We start from the raw sequence: 26435 nt of genomic DNA on the forward strand, positions 1-26435 counted from the left end.
GGGAGGTTGATATTGTGTACGATGTAATATGATTAATCTATACTGATTCGTGACCAGGAAGGGTGGAAGGAGGGCATCGGCGGGTTTTATGTGTGAAGCAATGCGACGGGCATTGACACTCGACTTGAGGATGAGATGAGTTGGCAGGGTGGGAAATCAAGCAACTGTCACTGACGGAAAAAAAAAAAAAAAAGCACGTACCATTTTGGGAGGGGAATTGGACGAATCGGACGTTCTAGAAGTGTGTTTGTATAGGTGTACCTTTTGCCGGATTACATGGTATTTGATATGTGGAATTGATATTGAATTGGTACGCAGCAGCAGTACGATGTAGTGTGGTAGTTAACTGTAAACGTACACTAAACGTGCCACACCCTCCACCTCCACCAGGCGAACCGGGGGAGGGGGGACATGACATCACGAACCGAGGGGGTGTGGGAACCGCATCAGAGTGACATAGGTACTATGTACACAGACCTGCCGGTAGTATCCTCAGTCGTCAGTCGTCAGGTCATCGCGGCCGAGGCACAGTCGGGGTCGGTTGATCGCAGAGTCCGTAAAGTCACCCTGCCTTGGTACTATGCAATCCGTCCAACAAGCCCCTCCATGCACAAAGCGCGCTGCGATTCCGCCCGACTCTTGCGGGAACCGGTGACTCGAGTCTATCCGCTGGAATACCTACCGTATCCTCTCGGTGGAATCCGAAAGGGAGCCGAGGCACGGCGACCCGGCTAGGCCGAGAACGGTAATCTTCTAGACGCTTTTTCGATCCGCGCTAAGCCTATCGTGGAAATCCCTCCACACCCCTTTCTTTCCCAGGGCCCCCGGGACGACGGGCGCTGGTCTCGATTCCAAATCGTGGCGCCGGACTGGCTGTCAGAGTTACGCGTTCAAGGACAACCTGGTTTTGATCCCCTTCTAGTCTCTGGGTTCGCCCGGCACGCACAGGACCACGAAGTGACAAATCCCGTTTGAAGAGGATGTGCAAGATAATGTACCCTGGCCGGCGATCCGAACGGAAATAGTCCACTGACCGACCGACTGACTAACTGACTGACTCCCTGCACTTCTCCGGACACACACACAAACACACAAACATAGACATACACACACACACACACACACACACACACACACACACACACACACAAACACACAAACATAGACATACACACACACACAACACCCTCTTCCAAAATCAGACAGAAACCTTCCCACCAACTGCCAAAACCAACCCGTCAAGGCTTTCCCCTGTTGTCCCCCCCCCTCATGACCTACCCACCCACCACCACTCCGCCCCCTCCCCGACGGCCGCGCTGTACGGAGCCGTCCCGCGCAGCCGCATGTCCACCCCGCCGAGCCCGAGCCACGTCGACCGCTCCGGGTGCAGCGCGCGCTCGACAAAGTACGCCCGCGTGTACCCGTTGGCCATCTCCCAGACCCGCTGCACCGCCCACGTCGCCGCCAGCACCTGGTACGTGTAGTACAGCACGCACATCATCCCCGCGTCCTTGACCACCGTCGCCACCCGCTGCGGCGGCGGCGCCCGCCCCGGCGACCCGGGCTTCCACCGCCTTTCCGGCAGAAAGAAGCCGCGTAGTACGCAGCGGGCATGCACCCACGCCGCCGTCTGCCCCCACGACAGCAGGTGCACCCGCGCGCAGGCCCAGAACGCGAGCCCCAGCCGCGCCGCGTAGTGCCGCCCCTCGTTCCTCATCTGCTCCCGGATGTCCACGTCGCCCCGCATGACCCCCAACAGCCGCCAGAGCAGGAGCCCGTCGTCCTCGTCCTCGTCCTCGTCGCCCACCTCCCCCGCCGCCGTCTCGCTGCTGGCCCCGGCCCCGGTGCCGGTGCCGCCCTTCCCGCAGCACGAGCGGTACCTCCTGTACACCCTCTTCACGTTCCGGACGACGTCCTGCGCGCCCGCGGGGAGGCCGTCGAAGATGGGGTTCTCCATGGCGTTGCAGAGCCCGACGCAGGGACAGGCGCACCGCCCTCCGCCCCGGGTCGTGTTGTCCGAGTCGTCGGAGCCCTCGCCGTCGCTGGAGTTGTCGTCGTCAGCATCACCGCCGCCGTCCGCGTAGCCCGGCCCGTACAGCTTCTCGCTCATCTCCTGGTTGGCCGTGCACTCCTCCTCGAGCCGCTTGTCCAGCGCGCCGTTCGCCCGCCTCAGCTGGCCCGCCTCGACCTCCAGAACCTGGATCCGTTCGAGGGCGTCCGTCAGGTTGGTCTCGCACAGCTTGCGCGCCTTCTCGGCCGCCTCGTACATGGCCTGCAAGTCCCTGACCTGCCTCTCGTGCTCGGCGTGCCGTCTGCTGGTGCGTTCCTCGTGCGCCTTCTTCGCCGCGGCGAGGGCCTCCGCTCCCTTCTTCCTCTCGTCCACCATCTTCCGCACCAGCTCGTGCTCCCGCCCCGTGTTCGGACTGTATTCCTCCATCGCCCTCTCGTACTCGCCCTTCTGCTTCTTCTCGTCTCCGGCGCCCTCGCCGCTCTGGCTGTCCGTCTCTTCGGGCCCCCGGCAGAGCATGTTGGATATCACCCGTCGCATCCTCTCCAGGCTTCTCGCGTCGTCCTCCGCGTCGATGCCGAGCGCCCGCTCGATGCCCGTCACCAGCGTCGCGCGCATGTCCTCCGCCACCTCCGCCCGCCTGTCGGCTTCGCGGAGCCGGCCTGCCATCCCCTCGATGACCATCTGCGCCGTCTCGAGCGGCGCGCTCCTCGTCAGGAGCTCGTTCGAGAGCTTCTCCCTCAGGTCCGCGGCCTCCTTCTTCAGCCCGGCCGCCTCCTTCATGAGCTCCTCGTGGTTGTACACCGTCTCGCGCATCTCCCTGTCCAGGCCGTCGCGGATGGCCTTGTCTTTGAGTTCCTCCATCAGCTTGACCGCCTTCTCCAGCCGCTCCTTTTCGCCGGCCAGCGTCCTGTTTTTGGTCTTCTCCACCTCCGCCCTGGCCCTCGCGGCGATGAGGTCCTTCTCGAGCTGCCTCTGGCGCGCCTCCTGCGCGGCCCTGTCCCTGACCGCCTGGTCGGCGACCCGCGACCGCTCTTGCAGGCTGCTGTTCTCGTGCCTGAGGGTCCTGACCATCTCCTGGAGCTCGCTGTCCGTGCCTTCTACCGAGCCCTTGGACAATCTGGCCCTGAGGTCCGCGTTTGTGGCGGCGGCCTCGGCGAGGTCCTTCCGGAGGCGCCGGACCCTGCTGCGCACGCAGTCGTAGTCTCGCGAGTTGACGCCGGCGTCGATGAGCCCCTCGACCGCGCTCTGGAGCGTCTCCGTCTTTTCCAGCATCTTATCCATCGTCTTTTTCCAATGGCTCAGGGCATCATGGACGGTTGTTGGGATGACGGACTTCAGCATGCGATTCGGGTTGCCGTCGTCGCCGGAGAGGTCGCCGGAAGCGACGGATGTCGGTTCGCTGGCGGCGTCATCGTACACGATGTCGCGGCGGTCCGCGTACTCTCCTCCTCCTCCTCCCCCTCCGTCCTCGACACCCTCGTCGAGGGTCACGGTCCGAGACTGCGACGGGAGTGTCGGCCTCCGGCTCCGGGCCCGGACCCTTGGCACGGGGTCGTCGACGGGCACCGAGTCCTCCACGACGCGGCTGATGCGTTCCAAATCCTTCTCGCAGGCTTCCGCATAGGAGCGGAGGCTGCCCAACTTCTCCTGGATGCGGCGCACGAGCGCCTCTTGAGGCCGCTGGCGGCGGGGCCGTTTCTCGATGTCGCCGTTATCGATGAACGAGTCGAGTTCAGGGAAGCCGTCGACTCTGAGCCTTTCCCTCTGCAGGATCATCCCTTTGAGTAACGCGTGGATTACCTCCCCAGACGGCAGCGGCAGCGGGTGCACCCAAGTCGTACCCTTCCAGTAGCCGGCCTTTGCCGTATGCCATGTCCCGTTTGCAAGGTAGCGGTAGAGGGTCCGCTCTGGGTCGTCGTCGAGGTCGTCCAGGTCCTCGATCCACTCGGCCAACTCCCCCTCATGCTCGTCGATGGCACTCCGAAGGGCCTCTTCGTCCTTCTTCAGGTTCGTCTGGGTCTTGCTGACCTTCTTCCTGAGCCTGGCGATCCGCCTGCGGATTGCGGCGGGGTCCTTTGGGTCTTCTTCGCCATTGTCGGATTCGTCATCGCTGGGTTCCTCGCCGCCGTCGTCCGGCTCGGCCGTCTTCTTCTCGTCGGAATCGTCCGCGCCGTCGAGCCTCTTTTTGAGGGCCTCGATCTCGGCCTCGAGTGCGCACACCAGCTGGATGGCGGAAGCCTCGTCGTCTCGGAACCGCTGCTTTCGCTGTCTCAGGACCTCGAACTCCTCGCAAGTTTCCTTGATACCGCGCAAGGTCGCGGCGCGCTCATCCTCCTCGTCGGAGGAGGATTCGGTGGTGGGCGAATCGGGCACCTGATCGCCTGGGGGAGATGAACGCGACGCGTCATCCGTCGTGCTGTCGAGCGTCTCGGGGCGGTTGGGCGTCGGGGTTTCCGAGGCCCTTGCGATCCGCGAAAGGCTGATGCGGCGGGCAAGCTCCTGATCTAGTTTCTCGACGATACGAAGCTGATAATTCTGCAACCCGGTCGCGGTGTCCTGCAAGCGCAGACCCGATTCGATGCTTTTCTTGAACGTGAAATATGCCTTCAAGTATGCCCCCGTCGGGCCATGGGATACTTGGGCCACCGGCGTCATGTCCTCCGCGTGTGGCCCCCCGTTCGTCTGCGTGCCTGCATCGCAGGGTCTCTTCTTTAGGAGCGCCTCGGTGTGCGGGACGTCATACAGCTCATCCTGGAGCTTTGCTATTATCTTATCCGAAACGTCGAGCTGGGCCTTGAGTTTTTCAGTAGCCTGTGTGTGCTCGAACTTGATCCTCGCCATTTCGGACGCGTGGCCACGACCCTCGTCTTCCGCCATTTTGAGCCGGGCCTCGAGTCCGTCAACAACATGTTTGTGCCAGACCCTGAAGCGTTTCACCTCGGCGTTGTCCGCGTCGACGCGGTTATCGAGACGCGTCGCGAGATCCTCAATTTCCCACTCATAGATCTTCTTTTCTTCGTCGTATTCCTTCCTCAAGTTATCCAGCTCGGTCTGTTTGGACCTCAGCGCGGCCGCGCGGGTGCCTTCCCAGACCCCTTTCTCTTCTACCTCGTGGCGCCTTTCCGCCTCTTTGCTGGCTTTGTAATTGGCCGCGCTCAGTTGTCGCTGCAAGTCGGCAACCTTCTCCTCGAGCCTGTCGATTTCTTTGCCGAGGTCTTCGTCCTGGCTGTCGTCGCCGTCGCTTTCGCCATCTCGGCGTGCCTCCAAGGCGGCAAGCTCCGCCTCGAGTTTCTTGTCGTGGGCGCGGCAGTCGTCAAGTGCTTTTCTCTTCTCCTCGAGCTCTTCCTTCTTCTTCTCGAGCTCCTCCTTTGTTTTCCGGGTCACTTCGTCCATCTCCTCCATATCGCCGTCCATCTCTCCTAGCTCTTCGTTGTTCTCGAGCCCCTCCTCCAGAGCAGCGTTTGCTTGTCTGGTCCCCTCTTCTGAGTGCCGACGGGCCTTCAAGTTCTCCCAGAGCTGCTGCCTCTCTTGCTCCAGCTGGCCGCGTTGTGATTCAAGCTGCTCGATTGTCGCCTGAAGAGTGGTGGTCGTGCCCCGGACATCTGCCAGCTGTTGATGTGTTCTGCCAAACTGACTTTCGGCTTCGTCGACGCGTTGCGATAGTGCCGAAACGAGCTTCAAATAGCCTTCCGGGTCGTTGGTAGAGCTGAAAATCGCCCCCTCATCGCCTGCGCCTTCTTCCTGCAGCATAACTCTTGCTTCGGCCCATCTGACCTTTGCCTTGCGTTTGCTGGCCTTTGGCTGGACTGCCTGAAGCCTTTCCTTGAGCAGCTCGTCAATCCTTTGTTGCAATGACAGTTCGCCTTTCAGCTTTCTGAGCTCCCTTGAGCGTCGTCTCGCCTCTCCTTTCAACACCTCAATCTCCATGTCCGCCTGCTGCCGTTGAGCCTGGCATTCCCTAAGATCGGCTTGCATGTCTCGCGGCTCGACTGCTGAGGCGCCCTGAAGTCGTTGTTCGTCCCGCTTGGCGGCGTCCTGCGTCGGTGTCTGAGCCCTGCACTCCGATGCGTCGGGTTCCTCACCGGAGGCTTTGCTGGTCTCGGCGGTGACGGCGGCCTCCTTCAGTTTGTGGATCTCGTCTTGCAACTCTTTGATTTTGTCTTTCTGCTTCTTCGTCTCTCCATCCAGTTCTTCAAGTCTTATGTCGGCTTTGTTGCGTTGTCTTTGGCATTCGTCCAGCGTCTCACCCAGTTTGGCGGAAGCCTTTCTGCCAGTCTCAGCGACCTCCTTCAGTCTCTGGATCTCGTCTTGTAACTTGTTAATTTCGTCTTTCTGTTTCTTCGTCTCTCCCTCCAACTCTTTGAGTCTCTGGTCTGCTTCCTCGCGACGGATTTGGCACTCATCCAGCGCCTTCTGCAGCTTAGCGGAATCGTCTACGCTGGGCTTGACGACCTCGGCGGCCTCCTTCAGCTTCTGAATCTCGTCTTGCTGCTTCTTCGTCTCGCCTTCCAATTCCTCGACTCTCTGCTCCGCTTCCTCGCGACGGGTCCGGCACTCGTCCAGCATCTTGAAAAGCTCCGCAGAACCGTCTCCCCGGCCCATCAGAGTGCATTCGGAACCCTTAACATTAATCAGCAACAGACCCAGACAGGGGCACAAACAGCTGAACTTACTGCGGAGGATTCCCTGTCGAGTTCATGGAACTCGTCTGCGAGATTCTGTCGCACAGACAGGCTCATGGGCTCCGACGCCTGAGAGCAGTCTAACCCGAGGCCGGTGGCCGTCTCCCCTCGCGCGACGAACCCTTCCGATGAAGTCTGGGATGGCTGACGATCAGGCATGACGACGGCGTGGAGGTACCTGCGGTACTCGCCTTTTCCAACCAGGGCCTTGAGACTGGCCTCCTCGGCCTCCCAGATGTTGAACATGTTGTGGGCGGCCTCGTCCACGGCGAGGGCGTAAAGGGGAACGAACTCCTCCATGACCATCTTTCGAGCCCCGTCAAAATCCTCTATAGCCCTATCACGTTCCTCCTCGGCCTGTTGCAGTTGCTCTCGCATCTTTGCCATGTCGCCTCTCACGTTGTCGAGAAGCTTTTCGTACTTCTCTCGCGGCAAGATTTCGTTGTCCACCCGGAAGGTGACGGGCTGTCGTTCCGCTTCGGCCTCGGAGAATTTTCGCAGTTGCTCATCCTTCTCGTGCTGGAGCGCTTCGATGACCCTCTTGTCCTTCTCGTTCTCGGTTTGCATTCTAAGGAGGTATTCATCTTGGTGCCTCATCTGTGCGGTGATTTCGTCGTCCTTTTGTTTCTGAGCTGCTGTCGTTATCTCGGCTTGCCTCTCTAGGTCTGCATTGTCTCTATTCAAACCTCTGAGCTCCTCGCGCAGATCGGAGATCATGGTTCTCAAGGTTTCCACGTCGACAGATGGGGCAGCCTGGCGGTTGCTCTGACGGGCTTCCTCCAACGCGTAGTTGAGCTTCTGCATCGATATTTCTTTTTCGTTGCGTTCGCTCTCAGCTTCTTCCAACTTCTGTCGAAGTTCTCTCAGCTCCGAGGTTGCCTCATCTCGCTCAGTCGCGCAGCTCTCGACTTGGGCTCTGAGATCTTTGATGTCGGACTCGTGCGCCTGTTTGGCGATGGATTCGAGCTCTTCCAACTTGGCGTCCTTCATCTTAGTGGCCTCTTCCAGGGCCAACTTCTCCCTTTCGAGCGTCGCTTGTGCCGATGTTGACATGTCAAGTTTGGCCTGCGTACTTTGCAGATTGGTTTCTTTGTCACGGCACTCTTTGGACAACCTCGAAGCAAAGTCCTTGAAGAGTGCGTCGATGGTCTTGAGTGTTGTCCCGGACTCTTCATCTGACGGATGCTCCACGAGTGCAGGGGGAAGATCGTATGCTTCTGTGAGCTCTCTCAGGTAGCTCTTCATTTCCTGAAGCCGCCCCTGTTCTGCTGCATATTCTATCCTTGCATCGACCTCAACTTTCGAGGAGTCGGATTGCGGCAAAGAAGTGACCTTGCCCCGAGGACCGGAGCCTCCCTGCCCTGAGACGCTCGGGTCTTGGGATGGTGACATGGATGTTGTATTTTGCTCGAGAATCTCGTCGGTCTGTGCAGGTGCTGGCGGCGCAACTCGGCCAGATGATGACTGTCGTATAGCTGTCGGATTCGCAGCCCGTGACGGAGTGTTGCTTTGAGACGCGTCTCCAGCAGACGAGGCCTTGGCCGCTGGACCATGGGCAACTATATTTGCGCATGAGACCGTTTTGGTGGCCCTGGTATTCTCTGGCGGCGGAGGTGGGACGCTATCAGTGGTGTTTCGTGCTTCTTTTGACTCATGTAATGGTCCCGCCAAGGGGCTCTGCTGTTGAATGGGCCGGCCACGTTGGTGGCCTTCTTGGGGTTGGTTTGTGGACGAGGATGCTGCCCGGGAGCCGGTTCGGCCTGGGGAAGGGTCCCTTCTCAAGGCGTCCCCGTCTGGGTCTCCGGCCATATTGCCGTCTTTGTCAGTGCCTCTCGGTAGGGTGGACTTACAATCTCTTGTGTTCCTCTAACAAACTGTTGTCCTATGTGGGCTATCTGACACTCCCGCTTTTGAGAGATGGCGAGAGAAAGAAAGCAGGAGAATGGAATGAAACTGGTGCAAGACGGAGAAAGATGATCAGGGGCTTTGATTCTCGAGCAATGCCATACTTATGAGATGGCGCAAGTCCACGACTCTGAGGGCTTGATCCGGCGATGCGAAGCTGGAATCGTGTGAAGCAAACTTCCCAGAGCCTCTTTCAGACTGTCAGGCACAATGCTTTACGGTTAAAAAGCCCGAAAGTCTTTGAAGCAGCAAGTCCACACTTCGGGCCTTGATGGATATTGCAACTGCGCCGTTTGCGTGTCTGCATGTGTCATTGTTGTGGCCACTGGGGCCGTTGCATCGCCAGACTTGGAATGGTCCTTTGAGCTTTGAGATTCAAAGTATTACTTGGAAGGGGGAGCACTATGTGTTCCCAGGACGTCAAACAATGAATTCAGGCGCCGGTAAAAGACTTGGCAATGCCCGATGATGGTTGCACACAAACCCTGCATTTCTTATCCATCATGAATGGACCTACTTAGCTTGCCTTTCAGGGTTACCTTTGTTTTTGTCCCATTCAATGGAGTCATGGAAAATCGTTTAATGCGTCGCCAGTAGGTGTAGGAGACTTGCGCAAATGCCGAGTGTAAAGAAGCTAGGGATCGTGAAGGGTATCTGCAAGGGACACCAGTCGCCCTTCAAATCCATTGATCGGGTCTCAAGCCCTGGCTATTCCCGCTCCTCTAAGAAACGCCTTGGGGGAAAAAGAAAAAAGAAGGAAAGCTACTAAGTAAAGCTCATCCAGATAAACGCCATCCCAATCTGCCAACCAGCTATTCTGTACATCATTAAGCACTGGGTGACGATGGACTGAGAATTTATTGCCAAAACGCCATGTTTGCTACCATGCCCATTACTAGCTGTACCATCCTCTGGCACCAGGGGTTTGTGTTGACCCCCCTTCTTTGCGATGTGTGATCATGGGCTCCTGAATGTCAAAGGTATCGATGATGTCTTGCCAAGTTTGCATATCCATGGAGAAGATGGCCTGCTGCTTTGCCGTTTCGCGCTTTACTGCTGCACGCCCGGCTGTGCCATCTTCATCTACGTCGTCGGCTTGAAAGGGACCTGGTTTCGTTGGTTAGCAGACTCATACTGGCAGGGGCTTCGGGAACTGGCTTACTGAGAGACGGATACTCGTCACTGTCGAATTCAATCTTGACCTTTCCGTCGCGGATGAGGAAACTGACGTAGAACATGTTCTCAACAGTCTGGCCGAAGGATTTGGGATTGACGACGAAGCGAAGCAGATCAACGCCTCCAGTATCGCGAAGGCCGTGCTGCTGCATGAGCGCAGTCTGTTCTTCTTCGCTCATGTCGTTTTTCTCGAAAATTTCATAGAGCTTCGTCTGGATATCGCCTTGGACGCTCTGCAGCTGCTTCAGAATCTTGCCGCAGATGGCGGTAAGATCGTTCTCCTTTTTCGCCAAGTCCTCAACGTTCAGCACCTCGGGTCTCGTCTCGGCGAGATTGTTTGGCCTGAACGGTGCGCTTCGCTTTGCAATCTTCCGAACCTTCTTCTCAACTGACAGAGGGCCGAGGAGGAAACCAGGCAGGGCAGGGCGGCGGTTGTTGGGCAGCGAGGCGAAACGTCCGAGATGGGCCCAGTTGAATGCTTCGTCGCTTCCCTCGTCCTCATCGTCGTGCGAACCGCCTTGGGTGCGGCGTCGCCGTCTTTGGGTGCTTGAGAGCTCCGGCGCTGCATCATCGGCGATCCCCCCGGCTTGCCGCATGTAAGTGCAGCACTTGGAAACGAACTCGTCCACGTCCACGCCCTCAGTCGAGCTTCCTTGCATCAAGCGAACAGTCTTTCGGTATGACAGGTCGACGGCGCTGACAAGCAGACGGGAATCGATGGTTGCTTCTGTGGTCTGCTTGACACCTCTGGCAACTTGCTGGGCCATCATCAATGTGTCTTTAAGTCCCGTCGAGCCCGGCAGCATGTACTCCTCCATATTCTCCGCGATGCCTTTCTGAAGGTCTCGCAGCTTGCGCTGGATTTCTCGGCGCTCTTCCATCGGCTGGTCAGGGTCGTAGACATCCGAGTCGTAGTCCTCGCCTCTCTCGACGGAGCGGGTCGCTCTTCGGCGGGTGGGGTGGACTCCATTTGCCGTATCTGCGCGCTTCCGCTTCCCAACGGAAACATCACGACCCTTTCCTTTGTCTCTGTGAGCGAGTTGGCCACGCACAGGGCCCCGCGCATCGTCTTCACTCGAGGATCCGGAGGAAGACGACGACGAGCCACCCACCCTCGCCGGCATCTTGGTTGGATTATAGGGTGAGGAGGTGCTTGAAAGGTGTCGTCGGCGGATCGATCAGAAGGCTGGGTGTGTCAGTCTGACTCATGAGCAAGTACAAGCAGAAGAGGGAGACGGCGATTTCGGTAATGTATCGTGGGTATCAATGATGTGGGATTTGAAGGAGGAACTCGCGCGTCGGATCGCAAGACATGGAAGACGCGACAGGCACTTCCCAGAGGGGCGCCAGGGCCCCTCCCACTCAACGCGCTCAGCAAGGTCCAACAAGGTCTAATTAATTAATTGGTATCGGTATCGAGTGGAGAAATGTGGCTGGGATCTCTTATCGACACGCGATAAAGATCTAGATTGTGGCTTGAGCGGGGCACTTCCTACCTACAGTGTACATACAGTTAGGTACCCACCGACCACACCCTGTTCTGTTAGCGGCCACGGCGCAGGTGCGCGCGCGCCCCCACTGAAGCTTCCCGCTGTTTGTCAGCTGCCTATCGGTGGTTATCCATCCATCCCGCCGACTTGCGCTACGCCAACCACCGACCATCTTCGTCGCATTCCCCCAAGACTACAACTATCTGCAGTTTCCCACCTTCATCGCATAATGGAATCGTGACCTTGGACAGGCTCCTGTTGTCAAGATGGAGCCGTTCTCATTTGCGAGCTCCGAGTCGCTGGATTTCCCAGTGAGCATCCGAATGTATGTGCCCTGCTCTGCCCTTCCAGAGCGTTGTCCCACATGTCTAGAAGTGCGCGCGACTAACGGTGGGTGTTTCTGCTGTAGAATCAACCTAGAGGGCGACGAAACACCATTCTTACATTCGACTCTCCTGGAAAAGGCCGAGCTGAGGCACATTGGCTCCAATCAGAGGTACCGAACAGCTTCCTGCGCCGTTGCTTGTCGTCGTCGCTGACCTGCTAGTTCCCACTCGGATCTCTACGTCACCGTCCAAGTATGGGCCGGCTCCAAACCCTTGACGGTGCCTGTCCAAACAGCCTACAAATCTTTCCGCACTGAGAGAAGGTGAGTGATGAGATCGGGGGCTCGCGGCCTGGAAAGGGTTCTGACATGCTGCTGCAACAGATGGAACGAATGGCTCACGCTGCCGATTAGCTACAAAACCCTCCCTCTGAACTCCTGTCTGGCCATCACGTTATGGGACTCGTCTCCCGCTGGGGGGAAGCATGCGAGAGGTCATGCGATTCCCTTCGGAGGCACGACGCTGCCGCTCTTTGACCGAGATAACCAGGTGCAGAAAGGCCGACAGAAGTGCATGGTACACCGACACAAGAACGCCGACGGTAATGACAACACGACCACGCCCGCGGTGCCCCGCAAGAAAAGGGATGGGTCGAGGAAGGGGGAGGCTCCGCCGGTAGATAAGGACGCCGAAGAGCTGGAGCGCATGGAAAAGCTGTTCAAGAAGCACGAAATGGGCGAGATCCCGAGAGTCGACTGGCTTGATCAGCTCGTCTTCCGGGGGTTCGAGAAGCGTGGTCTGCAGTCGGCAAAAGCTTCACTGAAGACCATGCAACGTCAGAGGGCAACAAATGGGGATGCGCCCGAGAAGGAGAGAAGCACCGACGACGAGAACGGTGTCGTGGACACCGAGTCTCACCCGGGATTCTCCAAGTTTCAACTCAACGTCGAGTTGCCGCGATTCGATTTCCCCGTCGTCTTCGCCGACTTGGAGTACGACCCTCCGCCAATCTCGAACCTGCAGCACATCTCTGCTTCTCAGTCCAACGTCATGCTGAAGCCACCTCCCGAGGTACAGTTTGGGCCTGGTATCAACGCGCTTGGTGATGCGGCGGGCGGCCCTGGTAGTCGGCTGATGAAGGTCTACGACCCAGAGGTCGGTGCTCGCGACAACCCGGCCGAGAGCAAGCACAGGAGACTTGTCAGAAGCCAGCATCGTCATGGCGTTCTCGACAAGGACCTCAAGCCGAATGCCAAGGTCCGCGATGAGCTGAACCTCATCATGTCCTATTCGCCAACGCATACCCTGACACCAGAGGAAAAGGACCTGATCTGGAAGTTCCGCTACCACCTTACTCGCGACAAACGCGCCGTCACAAAGTTTGTCAAATCGGTCAACTGGCAGGACCAAAGCGAGGCCAAGCAGGCCGTGCAAGTCTTGGGACGCTGGACCGAGATTGACGTTGACGACGCCCTCGAGCTGCTTGGTCCCACCTTCGACAACCAAGCTGTTCGGGCATACGCGGTGGAAAGGCTGCGCAAGGCGGACGATCATGAGCTGCTGCTGTATTTGCTTCAGCTGGTACAGGCACTCAAGTACGAGCATATCCGGGCAGACTCTTCCCAGGAGGCCATCCAGGACTCTTCCTTGGCCAAGTTCTTGATATCCCGTGCAGCCGGCAACTTCCTTCTTGGCAACTACTTCCACTGGTACTTGATGGTTGAATGCGACGATCACAGTTCCGAGCAAGGGCTGGATAACCGCAACATCTACCGAAAGGTGGCTTACGACTTCATGACGGAGCTGGTGAAGCGGCCAGACGGCGTCGAGTCGAGGAAGACCCTTTTGAGACAGGCCGAGCTGATCGCGATCCTGTCCAAGATCTCAGGGGAGGTCAAGACGTCGCATGAGTCCATTGCGAAGAAGACGGATCGCGTCAAGCATTTCTTGGCGGACCCCAAAAACGAGATGTTGACCATCGACCCGCCGCTGCCTCTGCCCCTCGATCCCGCCATGCTGGTCGTTGGCGTTGTCCCTGACGAAACGACCGTCTTCAAATCATCCTTGTGTCCTATCAAGGTCACGTTCAAAACCACCACGGGGAAGAAATACCCAATCATCTTTAAAACCGGCGACGACCTGCGCCAGGATCAACTGGTCATCCAGATCATCACTCTTATGGACCAGCTACTACAGAAGGAAAACCTGGACCTCAAGCTGTCGCCATACAAGATCCTGGCCACAAGCACGACAGCAGGCGCATCCCAGTTCGTCCCGTCGGTCAGCTTCCAGAGCATTGCTTCAAAGTACAAGAACAACCCCGCACTGACGTACTTGAAATCCAACAACCCAGACGACCGGCAACCTCTGGGTCTGCGGCAGGAGACGCTGGATACGTACGTCAGGTCTTGCGCAGGATACTGTGTCATCACCTACATCCTGGGTGTCGGCGACAGACATCTGGACAACCTTCTCCTGGCGCCCGACGGACACTTCTTCCACGCAGACTTTGGCTTCATTCTTGGACGGGATCCCAAACCATTCGCGCCGGTGATGAAGCTCTCCAAGGAAATGGTGGACTGCATGGGCGGCGTCAACTCGGAGCACTTTAAACAGTTCAAGCAGTATTGCTTCCTGGCATACACTGCCCTGCGCAAGTCGTCCAACCTGATTCTGAACCTGTTCAGTCTGATGGTGGACGCCAACATCCCCGACATTCGCCTCGAACCCGACAAGGCTGTTTTGAAGGTCCGCGAGAGGTTCCACTTGGAGTTGACCGAGGAGGAGTCGATGCTGTTCTTTGAGAGGATAATCGAAGATACCCTTGGCGCAATTGCACCGGTTGTCATTGATAAGCTGCATGAACTTGTACAGGCTTTTCGGAATTAGCGGGACTCTTTGGATGTCAGTGGTGTACACTACGGCGTTGAGTCTAATTCAGATAGAGCTGCAGAGTCGTGTCACGGACGCCTCATGAAAACACCCAATCTTACTTCTGGGCCCAGGCTCTCTCGCCACCAACCGATGAGTTTCTTTATATGCCGATGACTTTCCCGGCCTGGACCTGTATTTACCAACGAGACCGCGCTCCCGAGAGTACGCCAAATCTCACAGGTCTTTAGGGGGGGTGCAAGCTATCCATTTCTCTGGATTGTTGTTTCTTGTGACTGGGGTCGCCACTACTCTATTTCCACATGAGCGACAGACTCGGGGAGAGGCATCAACGCCTGCCTGGTTCTTGCCGGCCTGACGGACATTTCCACGATACCTGGCAAGCACTCTGGAGTGCTCTCTCCGACGACCGAGTTCGAGGGGCGTCGTACCGGATTCTTCAAGCAGAAACCCAACCGTCTCCACACACCGTCCATACATCATCTTCTTTTTCGGGAAATCAGCACAACAATTTCAGGCATTTCATAACTGGAACCGAGATAGCGACTACGAACCATTCACAGTGCTCAAACTTCAACTTACATAACGGTATCTGCTTTGATCCCTCAATACGAACGAGACAATGAACGGCAATCATTTCCCTACCTTTGAGAACCGCACTGCCTGGCTGGCTGACGCCATGAGAATCCTCGACCAGGTCTTCCTTCATTCAGACCTAGGACGGGATTTCATTAAGCGCGTGGCGGTCTTACGTGACCGCGTCCAGTCTTGCGCCGCCCGGCATGACTCCGAGGTCGACAAAGAGATAGCGATACACCGAGACGCCATATACCTACAGCACGATGTCCACAGGGCCACCAACTATCACAACTTCATCCACCGGCTCGAGGAGGCCGACACCCTGAACCTCGTCGCGTGCTACCTGCCAGAGAGTTCGTGGGTCCAAGACATGCTCCGTAAGCCCGGCTTTATCGTTGATTGCTATCTCTGCCGTGAGTGGGCGACCGGCCACGACCAGGCCAGAGACTGCGGGTTCCCCACGATGCTTCCCGTCGTGTTCCTCCGACACTTTACGGACGAGCGCCGGGACTTTTGCCAGTGGCTCCAGAAGCTGGTGGCCGGCTTGGCCATGCTCCCACAGCCCCCGACGCCGATGGACGGCTATATCGCCCGCGTGGCCGAGTACAGCCGAGCGCACAGCCACGGCGAAAACGTCTGGACGTACGAACGCATCTTTGAAACCATGAAAGAGGCCAAGTTCCGAGCTGAGGGGCGCCAGATCAACTACCGGCAGTTCCTGTGGACGGGCTGGGGGGACACGCTCGGGAGGATCAGGCACGACTGGGCCACGGCCGCGACGCGCGTCCGCGGCTTCCTGGCACCCGACCGATCTGAAGAGCTCGTGAAGGCGATCCGAAACGACGCGGGGACGTACTACGTGCGGTCGCTCAGGCTCACCGGGGACCAGCAGTGCGTCGACCAGCAGCCCAGACAGTGGGTGCTCGAATGGCTGCGGCACTACCGCTCCGCGTCCAAGCCGCGGTTCAAGCGCTGGAGGAGGATCCTGACTATTGATCGCGTGTGGCCGCTGTTCTACGTCGTCAAGAGCCTCGACATGTTTGTCAAGATACGGTTCCGCGAGACCGGCCGCGGGTGCTGGGAGTACAGGTGGATCGGCAGGCTCGACACTCCCGGGTCGGAACTGTGGACGCTCGTCCGTTCCAACGTGTGGGACGAACAGGCCAGGCGCACGGCTGCCGAGTGGAGTGAGGAGCCGGAACGGGGGAGCGGACACGAGGGTGGGGAGAGCGAGGCGAGCCGCGGGCGTGTCAACGAGGGCCAGGATAACGACTCTTGAATACGACGCGAACGCGGATGTTCTACAAAGTCGACGACGAAGCAGATGTTGAGACCCCAATACTGGTGGGAAGGAAGCGAGTGTGCCAAGAGGGTTGAAAGCAGTCAGTAATACATAGGTACACGACCAAGTACCGATATATTCTTGTCTCGTCACGGAAGAATCAGGCCATGCTCTGAATAGTGTGCGTGTGTGTGTCTATGCCACTTCCTCATCACTTCATTACATGTTGCAGAAACTACCGAGTCGGCGCTTTGCATGGGCGGCAAGTCGCATTTTTTTGATGGTTCGGCCGGCCCAGACCATCATCCAAAGAAAGAGGGGAGGAAAAAATGATGTGAAAAAAAGAAGAAAAAAACACCCAATCTATCCCGTATGCTACAACCTACAACGGTCACAGTCTATACACACACACACACACACAGTGTCATCGGCCATTGTCCTACTCACGTCTCGCCAAAGACAAAAACGCCCTTGCCCTTGCGGAAGCCGCCGAGGGTACCCTGGACGGCGTCCTTGAGGACCTTGTCCTCCGTGTCCCAGTGCCAGGGCACCTCGTCGACGGGGACGTCGCGGAAGCGGCCCTCGCGGATCATGCCGAGAATGTCCTCGACGGCGAACTTGCGGCCGCGGGGGTCGCGCTCGTTCCACTTGCTCAGCCAGAAGCCGACGAAGCGCAGGTCCTTGAAGATGAGCAGGCCGGTGGGCAGCATGACGGGCTGGCGGGCCATGCCGCCGTACGAGACCATGGTGCCGCTCTCGCCGAGGCTCCTCGCGACGGCGGTGGCCGACTTGCCGCCGACGCAGTTGAGGCCGAGGCCGACGGGCTCGCGGCCGGCGCGGGTGAGCTCCATGAGGCGGTCGCGCCACTCGCGGGCGAGGAACTCCTTCTCGGTGACGACGACGGTGGCGCCGAGGTCCTCGAGCTCGTCCTTGAGTCGGGCCGTCTCGGCTTCGGTGTCGCGCTCGCGCACGACGTTGATGCTCCGCAGGCCCCAGAGCTTGCCGAGCTGGATGGCGGCGCGGCCGACGCCGCTGTTGGCGCCGTTCTGGATGAACCAGGCGCCGCTGCCGGGGTCGAGGGCGCGCATGACGCCGGGGTTGGAGTCGCCGGCGCGGATCTCGCCGGGCCCGTAGGTGCGCAGGATGCGGTAGGCGGTGCAGGGGTTCACGCTGACGGTGGCGACCTGGGTCGGGGTCAGGCCGTCCTTGGAGACCTTCATGACGTCCTTGGCGTCGGCGACGGCGTGGGTGCGCCAGGTGCCGAAGGAGCTCGCCGAGGGTATGACCCAGTCGCCTTTCTGGAGGCCGAGGTCGCGGGAGCCGACGGAGACGACCTCGAAGACGCCCTCGTTGCCGGGGATGGCGGCGGGCTCGGGGGTGCCGATGAGCTGGGTGAAGGGCGGCTTGGCGCCGTAGGTGCCCTGGATCGTGTTGATGTCGGCCGGGTTGATCGAGGCGGCGAGGGCGCGCAGCAGGACGGCGGAGGAGGGGATGGAGGGGGAGATGGAGTGGGTGTGCAGCCTGGCGGGGTGGGAGCGCGTTGGTCAGTCGGTCACTTGTCGGGTTCGGGGGGAGCGTGAGAGGACTCCGACGACGTACTGCAGGACGTCGCTGGGCTCGCCTTCCTTGGAGAAGACGAGGGCCTTGGCCTGGGTGTAGCCGTACGGGCCGGACTTGTGTCGTCGGGCGACCCGCGGGAGGAGGTGTTGGTGCTGCTGCGTATATCTGCCGGTGGCCGGCCGCAGCGCGGAGGCCAGAGGCCGAAGGGTCGTCGTTGTGCGCAGACTCGACGCCATTTGTGTCCGTCTAGGTGGATTTCGGTGCCTCGGATTGGTGACAATTGACCCAAGATGAAGTGTCGAGGGTATATTGTTGGAGGGGGGGGGAGAAAAGCAGGTAGGAGGTGAGAAGCTTCTCGTACAGATGTAAAGTACGGACTAAGGTGAAGTAAAATGCATACCTAAAGGTACCTACCTACTACGTACCTACCTAGCTCGGCAAAAGCTCACAATGACGTTACCCGCCATACGACGCCGACCAATCATGGGGCTAGCGCGGCCCCTCCCCCCCTCTCCCCTTGGAGGGGGTCCCGCTGTCTGTCTCTGCGATACACCACCACTACACCACCACACCACACTTACCGCGGCTGGCAGCTCCCATGTCCGGGAGAGGCACGGCAGCCCAAGGACAGGACGGATCAACGGCTGGATCGGATGACATGTTGCCGTTGCCCGCTCGCTCGCCATGACACGCGCAGAAAAAGCCGTTGATGTTGCGCGCGGATGGGCTGCAAAAGTTGATATACGGCTGCAGGGTGCGTGGCTTTGACTGACTGACAGGTTCTGGCATCCCCTCTCACCCTACTACCTAGACCAATTAATTGTATACTACGGAGTACTAGGTGACTAACTACTACGGTAAGGTACCTACCTGCCTGGGTATGTAAACTAATGCACCCGCTATTCTCCAGCAGAACCAGCAGGATGCTGCCTGGCGTTTCCGCACTACTGCATTACATCTGCAAGCCTCTCACCACATACAGCATGTGTCTGTCTGTCTGTCTGTCACCCTTCCCCTCCCCCCCCAAGAGGCCAAAGCGCAAAAGAAGAAGAGATAAAAAAAAAGGTCGGATGCAGCGGGGTTCGCTGCTTGTGTCCATTTACTGTCTTTTGAAAGTCGTTGTGGCGGTATGAGATGGGGTTTCCTCCCACCCCACAGCTGGACGGATGCATGTTGGTGATTTCATCAGCCCATTTCTTCTCATCTCTCGTGCTCTCATCACGTTGCTTGACGGACCAATTGCTGCTTGCAAGGGCGACGTCGATTTAAACTCATCGTAAGCCGTCAAAACCTAGACTCTATTGCGGGCCGCATTGGTCAAAAAAAAAAAAAAAAAAGGCACCAGCAGCGTCAGGACATACATGCTTGACCGCTCGCCTCCTACTGATCGTGACCTCTTCTGCCCTTTCGCCTTCTGGTATCGTTACTGGCCTCATGCCATCTTGGGATCGGCGTCCGTTCCCAACTTCTCGGCCTTTCTTTTCTCTTTCCAGCCTTCGTCAAACCCTCGACACATAAAACATGTACAGGAAAAGGTAAGCCGTACGGTAGGAGAGGATACAACCAGCAAGCCGTAGAATACTGCAATTATCGTCCCATGATGCCTTTGTATTCCAGACAGCGCAACGAGATGAAGTGAAGAGGGGAGAGAAAAAAAACAGCAAGGTAATAGAAAAAAGAAGACGAAAAAAAAAGGAAAGAGAAACCGTAACAAAGAAAGTGTAAACATCGTATGTCAGAATGAGCCCGCGGTGCGAGCTGGGTATCTTGCATAACTTCTTCCAATCTTGCCTCCGCTCTTCACCACTCTACCGCGCCTTTTCCCACCACCAACACCACCACCTCTCTCTTATCCCCAGCTCTGGCTCAAAAAAGAAGTTCAACTGAAGGAGTACGCTAGGAAATCGTGTGGGTGCATCCGCTCGGATTCGGTTGTTCGCTCGTCGGCGCGTGCCGGTTCGATTTTCGTGTCCGACAAGGTAGCCGGCTCCCGACTCTAAAAACCGGCAAGTCTGTAAATATTGTTCCATGACTCGTTGCGGGGTTTCGCCCCCCCTGCCACCACCACCCCACGGGGGTAGGTGGTTACTTGATGTTCTTGAACAGGTCATCTCCGAGACTGCCGCCGTCCGTCAGGTCCAGCTTGGCCTGGAGCGCGCTGAGCTCGGGGATCATGGGCGGCGGCGGCCCCTGGACGACCGGAGGAGACTGCAGCTTGCTCGGCGTATGGCTGCTGCTGGTCTCGCTGATGTTGGGGTGCTCGTAGACGGTGCTGGATCGCCTCTGAGGCGGTGAGGGTTCCGAGGACCTCAGTCTCTTGAACCAGCCGCTGGTGCGCTTCGTCTTCTTATCGTCGGCGATGCTGCCTGCGTTGCGGCTCATGGGACGGGATGGGGGTCCGCCGCCGTTGGCGTTCGCGTGGCTGTCGCCTTCTGCATATGCTTGGTTCAGTAAAGTCCGGCTGAAGAGACGACGGATGCTGCCTTGTCTGCTCGACAATGTTGGAGAGAGCGGCATGTCTTCCGAGAATCCTTTCGTACCGTTGGTGGTGGCGGGCGAGCCCGGCACGGCGGCCGCGTGGCCATTCGTCTTGTCATTGTCCTTTGCCTTGACGGCCGAGTCGGACTCCTTGGTTTCGCTCACGCGCGGGGTCTGCGGAGGCGTGGGGACCTCCTGGACGGGGCTGGGGAGCGGAGGGGGGATGTCGGTTCCGTCGGTCAACGAGCCGAACTTGAAGTCGAGCTTGGGAAGCTCGAATCGCTTCGATGCGCCAGTGGTGGAAGGCATGGCGTGTTGCGGAACGGGCAGGCGTGTGTCATCAATTGACTTTGCGGTGTAAAGGCGAGGTTGGGCCGGGATGGGACTTTTTTTGAAAGACGAGGTTTGCAGATGCAGGAACTCGGTTGCGGATACGGCCCAGTCAGAACAGACGGACGCGTGACAAGGCGGTGCGGTTCGCCCCGTGGTGTGTGTGTTGTTGTTGGATGGATGGAGACCAGGGTGGTAGAAACAGGCCCAGTCAGTGTGTGTGCGAGTGCAGGTTTGCCGTCTGGGACAAGCAAGGCGGGCCGAGTGTGTGATGCAAGCGTCTCCAAGGCTGGAGACTGGAGGCGAATGATGCAAAATATAGCAGCACACTAGAGTGTAGGCATGCAGAAGGTCCCGCTGATCAGATGGAGCCGGGACGAGCAATGGATACGGACGGCTCCCTCGATGACTGTCGACTGTCGGAGTGTCGATATTGATGAAGTGGACTGCAGGGTTCGGCTCTGGAGCGAGATTGGGTACTTCTGCTGGCGGTGGGAAAGGCCGGACAGGCGAGCGACGCGGCGTATCAGGGACTCGGGGAACTAACTGCAGGGTAGTGCAGCAGGTTTGAGCGACGTATTGCCGGCGTGCTGGGATTCGTACGGGGTGTGGCGGTACGAGAAGGGCGATGGTATCGTGCCACGGGGGTGATTTGATCGACTTGAACGCGTAGCCATAGGCAGACAGGATAGACGTCAGGACGAAGGCGTTGAGAGTCTCAATGGCCCAAAAGCAGAGCTGAGGGGTCGATTCGGGTCACTGGGGGGACCTTCTTTTGAGTCTGCGGGAAAGACGACGAGGACGAGTTGACAAGAATCGGAGAAGAAGAGTCCTAGAGGCGAGGAAAGGAAGACCCTTGAGGGAGGGGGGGGGGGGGGCAGCGGAGTAGAAGAATGGAACGGGCAGCCAGTCAGCAAGGCGAGGCACAGGCACCGGGGCCAAATGGGAACGAGACGGACGGTACGATACGGACACAAGAACGCTATCCGGGTTGTCAATCCAGTCCTGGACGGGTTGGGCTTGTTTGGTTTGATGCTCGAGCGAGTGTGTTTCCGGTGGTTAGAGGGACAAGCTTTCGTGTGGGCAATGGCTGTTGTTGGGCAGGATTGGTTCCTGACATGGCCGGACGCTGCAGGGATCCGGCACTCTGCGTGTTTGGCGGTGCTACGCAGTAAACTACTGGTAGAAGTCCCAGGCGGTTCGCCGACAGGGGGGGTTGGCCTTTGTACTGTGTACTCTGGTGGGTAGCGGTACTTACGATTAGGTAGGTGGGTATTGATGCTTCTCCATGTCCCTTGTACCTGCATGGCTGGTCCTGGCGAATTGTTCCTTTACTTTTCTCTCTCTCTCTCTCTCTCTCTCTCTCTTCTTTTTCTCTTCTTTTTCTCTCTACTTTTTTTCTTCTATTTTTATTTGTATTTTCTTCTCCTTCGGTCTCTCTATTACACAGTTGTCTGTCTGTGTGTGTGTGTTTCCCCCTCTTCTTTCTTTTTCCTTCATTCGTTTTCTATCCGATCTTCTTCTGCCAAACTCTGCGGAAAGAATAGGACGATATGACGTGCATTCATCAGCCACTTGCCATTTATTTTACTCTGCCCAGGATCTGCTTGCTATAAATGTTCAATGCTACATTCCCCCCCCCCCCCCCCCCATCGACGGGATGGCATTGCGAGAGATGGACGGAATATGGAAGATGGAAGATGGAAGATGCCGTTCCAGGCTGGGATTTCCCTGTCACTATCGGCGTTGGGGCTACTACCTACTACGTATGATAATGACACTCACTTGCTCCAGACGCGAGAGACGCGAGAGAAAGGTCGCGGCAGGCAAAGGCAATAAAAGGGTCGTGCCAACGACAATGATCAAGACAAGTATGACTGACGCCTGTGAGCTCAAGTCATTCGTTCACTTCACTGGCTGCATTGTCATGGTGGATTTGATTGATGTATGTACCCCGTACTTTTGCTCCGGACGGATACATACGTAGTAATGTACGGATACTTACGGATATACTCCGTACCACCCGCCTTTATATCGCTCCTTCCTTTGCCTGCCTCTTACCTGGTCCAAAAGATACAAGGTACCTTGGTCCCTTACAGATACACTACAGAGTACCTAACCCACCTAGGTAGGTAGGTACACCTAGGCAGTGGATGCACTTCGTACCTTCCTCCCAAGCTGCTTAACCGTCTCCCGCGCAATAGGGGATGCTTACATAATTGCACATCTCCCTCAAACGCAATCTGAGCAACTTGGAATTATCAAACGTCCCAAACGTTGCTGTTTACACCAAGATGCGCCAAAACCACGCCTGCAGGAAAATTGTCCGTGGATCTGCACTAGCACAACTCTTTCACAACGCCCCAGTTGTGCACCGACCGAGAGATGACAACCCGCCCGCGTGGTGTGGTGCGTGCATAACGGCGCGTCGCAGCAGCGAGCTTGCTTCGTTTGCTTTCTGCCATGCATATCCCACGAAATTACCTCCAGAGCAAGGTACCATCCGGTGGCCGCCTCGACATGATAGCATTGCTATATCTCGTCGGCATTCCTTGGATCCATCCATCAGGCGAGCCAATCCATTTCACACACATGTATCCGTACCCTCCTTACTGATGGCTCGGAAGGCCCAAGTGCCCGGCAAATAGGAAGCCTTGCTTGCACCTTTTCTCTCATTCCGTCATTGGGATCGCCGCCCGCCATCATGTTTCGGGACTCTTCCTGGACATGATATGTGCCCGTCGCAGCCAGCCATTCCAGCATTCTCGCGACGACGCCAAAAGACAAGCGACCCTCGACGACCTGTTGCGTCGAGCCGTCTTATCAATAATCCCGTTTCAGTAATCATAGCCAACCAGGGGGGGGGGGTCCTCTGCCGCAGACCGGGGCAGGAGAGGCAGACTGCATTGGCAACCCGCCGTGTTTCCTACAAACGTCAAACAGTCCCCTTCCCGTCCGAATTCACGCATAGTCGCCCCGCGAGGCAGGCCTCCTCCTGCGGCAGCGACAATGTCCGCCCATCCTCTAGACATTGCCAGCAGCAATGCCATTCTTTCACGGCACGACACCGCCAAACATCGACCATCTTGTTTGCTTGTCGTCCAAGCACGAGTCAACGACGCCATATGTATGCCCAGGCTCTGCTCATCTTGATTAAAACACCGCCCTGTCACCCTCTCGGTCAAGCGAGAAACATTGAATTCCTAAACTGGCAAGCGGCCCCATCTTGGATCCCCTCGCTTGCAGGCCGCTAGCCACAATCCCCACGACCAACGATTCCCCGACGTAAGGATCCTTGATCCTTGTGTGTGGTGATTCCCAGATCCTTGCCAGCACAGAACGAAGCCAGGTAATCCCCATTTCGCGGCAGCTTTTCCTCTTTTTAGTCCTCCTCCCCCCTATCATCTCTTCACCAACGTCCCGTCTTCCCAACCCCGCTCTGCTCTGCTCTGTTCTGCTCTGTTCTGCCCTGGCACGACGGGGCAACGTATCAATACTTCCTCGAGGATGATGCAGCTAACCAGTAATATCCTACGCCATCCTATCCGTCATGGCCCATCATCCTGCCAATCCAAAGGTACATACCGTTTCATGCAGCCCAAACCACGCGGCGAGAGGGGACCTTGTCCCGGCTCCTCGGATTCTCAAGCAAGCAAGGGGCATTGAAACATTTAATGGAAATGAATTTCTCTTTGCCGACCTGCAGGTCACTTTTTTTCTTTTTCTTTTTCTTCCTCCTTTATTTTCCGCGGCTGTCTCCGAGGAGAAAAGAAGATGAAAAACGGGCCGTGTGTCCATCGTGTGCTTCCCCGCCGACTTTTTCGCCGTGCTAAGAAGACCTTTTTTTTGCTATTGCAACACAATATCCGACTGTTATGATTTCCAGATCTCGTCATCAGCATTGTTGCATTCCTCTCCACCGCACTTGAGACGTCAAAGCGGCTGCGCCGAATTGAGGCCCCGGAGCTCTGTTGCACGCCGATATGATATACAATGTACTATATCGGCGACCGGAAGCAACACAGGCATGGCCCATCGTCAATACCCCTGATCGTAGCATTGCTCGCATGCCGTGGTCCCATGGTACCATCCATAGTTTGCGACATCACCTGGCATTACTACGGTTCACCTCTAGAAGCCCCCCTTCCTTATTTCCTTCTTTCCTCCCTTCCTCAACACGCGTCCAAGAGCATGATGACTCGCTCGGATTTGGGGAGCTGCCGTGATTGAGGTTGCACATGACTGGAGCAGCGTCGTCGTCTATGTCACCGGTGGGAGATCGGAGAGAGTGTGGAGTCGGCCTGATATCTCTGCGAGAAACTCCGCTAGGCCCGGGTCTCGGACTAGTCATCACGCACTGATTTGCGAAATCGGCTCGCACTGGCCTCGGCGGGCCGCGGCGCCGCCATCGGACGACGACACATGGCCAGGTTACTTTGGTACCCACGAACAGAGGCGGCTTTGGGGGAGATGAGTGGCGGCGTCGGAGACGCCTCGTCCTCGTTTGAAGGGAGGAGGAGGGGGGGGTCCGTCCGTTCGTCCCGAACGTATTTGTCGCCCACTACGCAGACAAGGACGAAGAATGAAAACGGCACACACACACACACGGCGAGTGCTGCTGATGATGATGCCAGGCACGAGCTGTGCCTGACACAGAAAGACAGAGAACCCGCCGCAGCTTGCCGATGCGACGAATGTCCTCCGAGGATTCCAAGGAAAAGAAGAAGGGAGGCGGGCTACTCGCCGCGTACTTCTGTATGGGCGGAAAGAAATTGAAAAAAAATCGTCTCTTCACAAGGCCCTAAAAGAGAGAGAAAAAAGAGATGGAACGCGTCGGGAGTATTCCACCCTCAACCCACCCGTCCGAAAATAGACATCAAAAGACATGAGACGCAGCTCCTCGTGGTTCCCGCTATGTAGATAAAAAATAAAAAAAACGCTTGGTACTCAAACACACTGAATAGTCTCACAGGTGCCAGTTTTATACACAGGTGGTACAGATACCCCCCCCCCCCCCCCCCCCCCAAACAAGGGACCCATCGTAACGCTCCCGAATCACCTCCCGCTTCGCCAGCTGCCGCGTGTGCTCCCGCTCGCGTTCGTTACCGCCCCTCTCCCGCCCCGGGTCCTCCCGAGGTTCGAGGCCCGAGTCCACGCGGCCGCCGTATCGCCCGCCGACTTCTTCAGCCTGTTGCCGAGGCTGATCCTCGCCGCGCTCATCACCGCGCCGCCGCCGCCACCGCCCTGCATCCGGCTCGGGATCCCCGAGGCGCTCCGCACGCTCTCCCAGTCCCCCCTCTCGTCGTCTCCGTCGTCGTCGACGACGTCGTCGGGCTCCTCGATCGCCGGCGGCGGTAGCACGAACCCCCCCCTGCCCATGACGCCCCCCACCATGCCGGTGGGCCTCCGTACTTGAAGTATGCCATGATCAACGTTCCAAAAGGGTCTGAGCCCTTAATGTCACCGGAATCCCGAGAAAAGCGCAGACACCGAGGACGTGCGAGCACTCTGAATCGCGAGAGTTATAGAACGAAACGGCAGGTCGGGGCCGACAGGGTACACCGCGAGTGACTAGTAAAATCCTCGCATGTCTTCGGCCCGTGAACGTCGGTTGCCTGACGATAAACAGCTGTACAAAACGTGGTGACTTCCTTTTCTCTCGAGTAAGCAGTATCCGAACTCGACTCCCGGTGTCAGTTCTGGGCAAAAGTTAGGTCTGGTGCC

At 57.6% G+C, this 26435-nt stretch overlaps 7 protein-coding genes across 7 annotated transcripts; 2 read left to right on the top strand and 5 right to left on the bottom strand.

Annotated features, from left to right (window-relative positions):
- Positions 1 to 1267: 1267 nt before the first annotated feature.
- GLRG_02600 (uncharacterized protein) lies at positions 1268 to 8085 on the bottom strand (the record flags this gene model as incomplete). Its single annotated transcript, XM_008092609.1, has 2 exons — positions 1268 to 6631; positions 6685 to 8085. The coding sequence occupies 2 exons, from the start codon at positions 8083 to 8085 to the stop codon at positions 1268 to 1270; spliced, it is 6765 nt and encodes a 2254-aa protein (XP_008090800.1).
- A 1408-nt stretch (positions 8086 to 9493) lies between these two features.
- Positions 9494 to 10898, bottom strand: GLRG_02601 (uncharacterized protein; the record flags this gene model as incomplete). The annotated part of the gene is made up of 2 exons (XM_008092610.1): positions 9494 to 9705; positions 9761 to 10898. The coding sequence occupies 2 exons, from the start codon at positions 10896 to 10898 to the stop codon at positions 9494 to 9496; spliced, it is 1350 nt and encodes a 449-aa protein (XP_008090801.1).
- Positions 10899 to 11530: 632 nt separating this feature from the next.
- GLRG_02602 (phosphatidylinositol 3) lies at positions 11531 to 14479 on the top strand (the record flags this gene model as incomplete). The annotated part of the gene is made up of 4 exons (XM_008092611.1): positions 11531 to 11589; positions 11674 to 11760; positions 11812 to 11913; positions 11974 to 14479. 4 exons carry the CDS (start codon positions 11531 to 11533, stop codon positions 14477 to 14479), a joined length of 2754 nt encoding a protein of 917 aa, XP_008090802.1.
- A 625-nt stretch (positions 14480 to 15104) lies between these two features.
- Positions 15105 to 16340, top strand: GLRG_02603 (uncharacterized protein; the record flags this gene model as incomplete). Its single annotated transcript, XM_008092612.1, has 1 exon — positions 15105 to 16340. One exon carries the CDS (start codon positions 15105 to 15107, stop codon positions 16338 to 16340), a length of 1236 nt encoding a protein of 411 aa, XP_008090803.1.
- Positions 16341 to 16786: 446 nt separating this feature from the next.
- GLRG_02604 (zinc-binding dehydrogenase) lies at positions 16787 to 18139 on the bottom strand (the record flags this gene model as incomplete). Its single annotated transcript, XM_008092613.1, has 2 exons — positions 16787 to 17864; positions 17943 to 18139. 2 exons carry the CDS (start codon positions 18137 to 18139, stop codon positions 16787 to 16789), a joined length of 1275 nt encoding a protein of 424 aa, XP_008090804.1.
- Positions 18140 to 19988: 1849 nt separating this feature from the next.
- GLRG_02605 (uncharacterized protein) lies at positions 19989 to 20690 on the bottom strand (the record flags this gene model as incomplete). Its single annotated transcript, XM_008092614.1, has 1 exon — positions 19989 to 20690. The coding sequence occupies one exon, from the start codon at positions 20688 to 20690 to the stop codon at positions 19989 to 19991; it is 702 nt and encodes a 233-aa protein (XP_008090805.1).
- Positions 20691 to 25766: 5076 nt separating this feature from the next.
- On the bottom strand, positions 25767 to 26090 carry GLRG_02606 (uncharacterized protein; the record flags this gene model as incomplete). Its single annotated transcript, XM_008092615.1, has 1 exon — positions 25767 to 26090. The coding sequence occupies one exon, from the start codon at positions 26088 to 26090 to the stop codon at positions 25767 to 25769; it is 324 nt and encodes a 107-aa protein (XP_008090806.1).
- Between the last annotated feature and the right edge of the window lie 345 nt (positions 26091 to 26435).

This window comes from Colletotrichum graminicola, assembly GCF_000149035.1.
Source record: "Colletotrichum graminicola M1.001 genomic scaffold supercont1.5, whole genome shotgun sequence".
Classification (NCBI taxonomy): domain Eukaryota; kingdom Fungi; phylum Ascomycota; class Sordariomycetes; order Glomerellales; family Glomerellaceae; genus Colletotrichum; species Colletotrichum graminicola.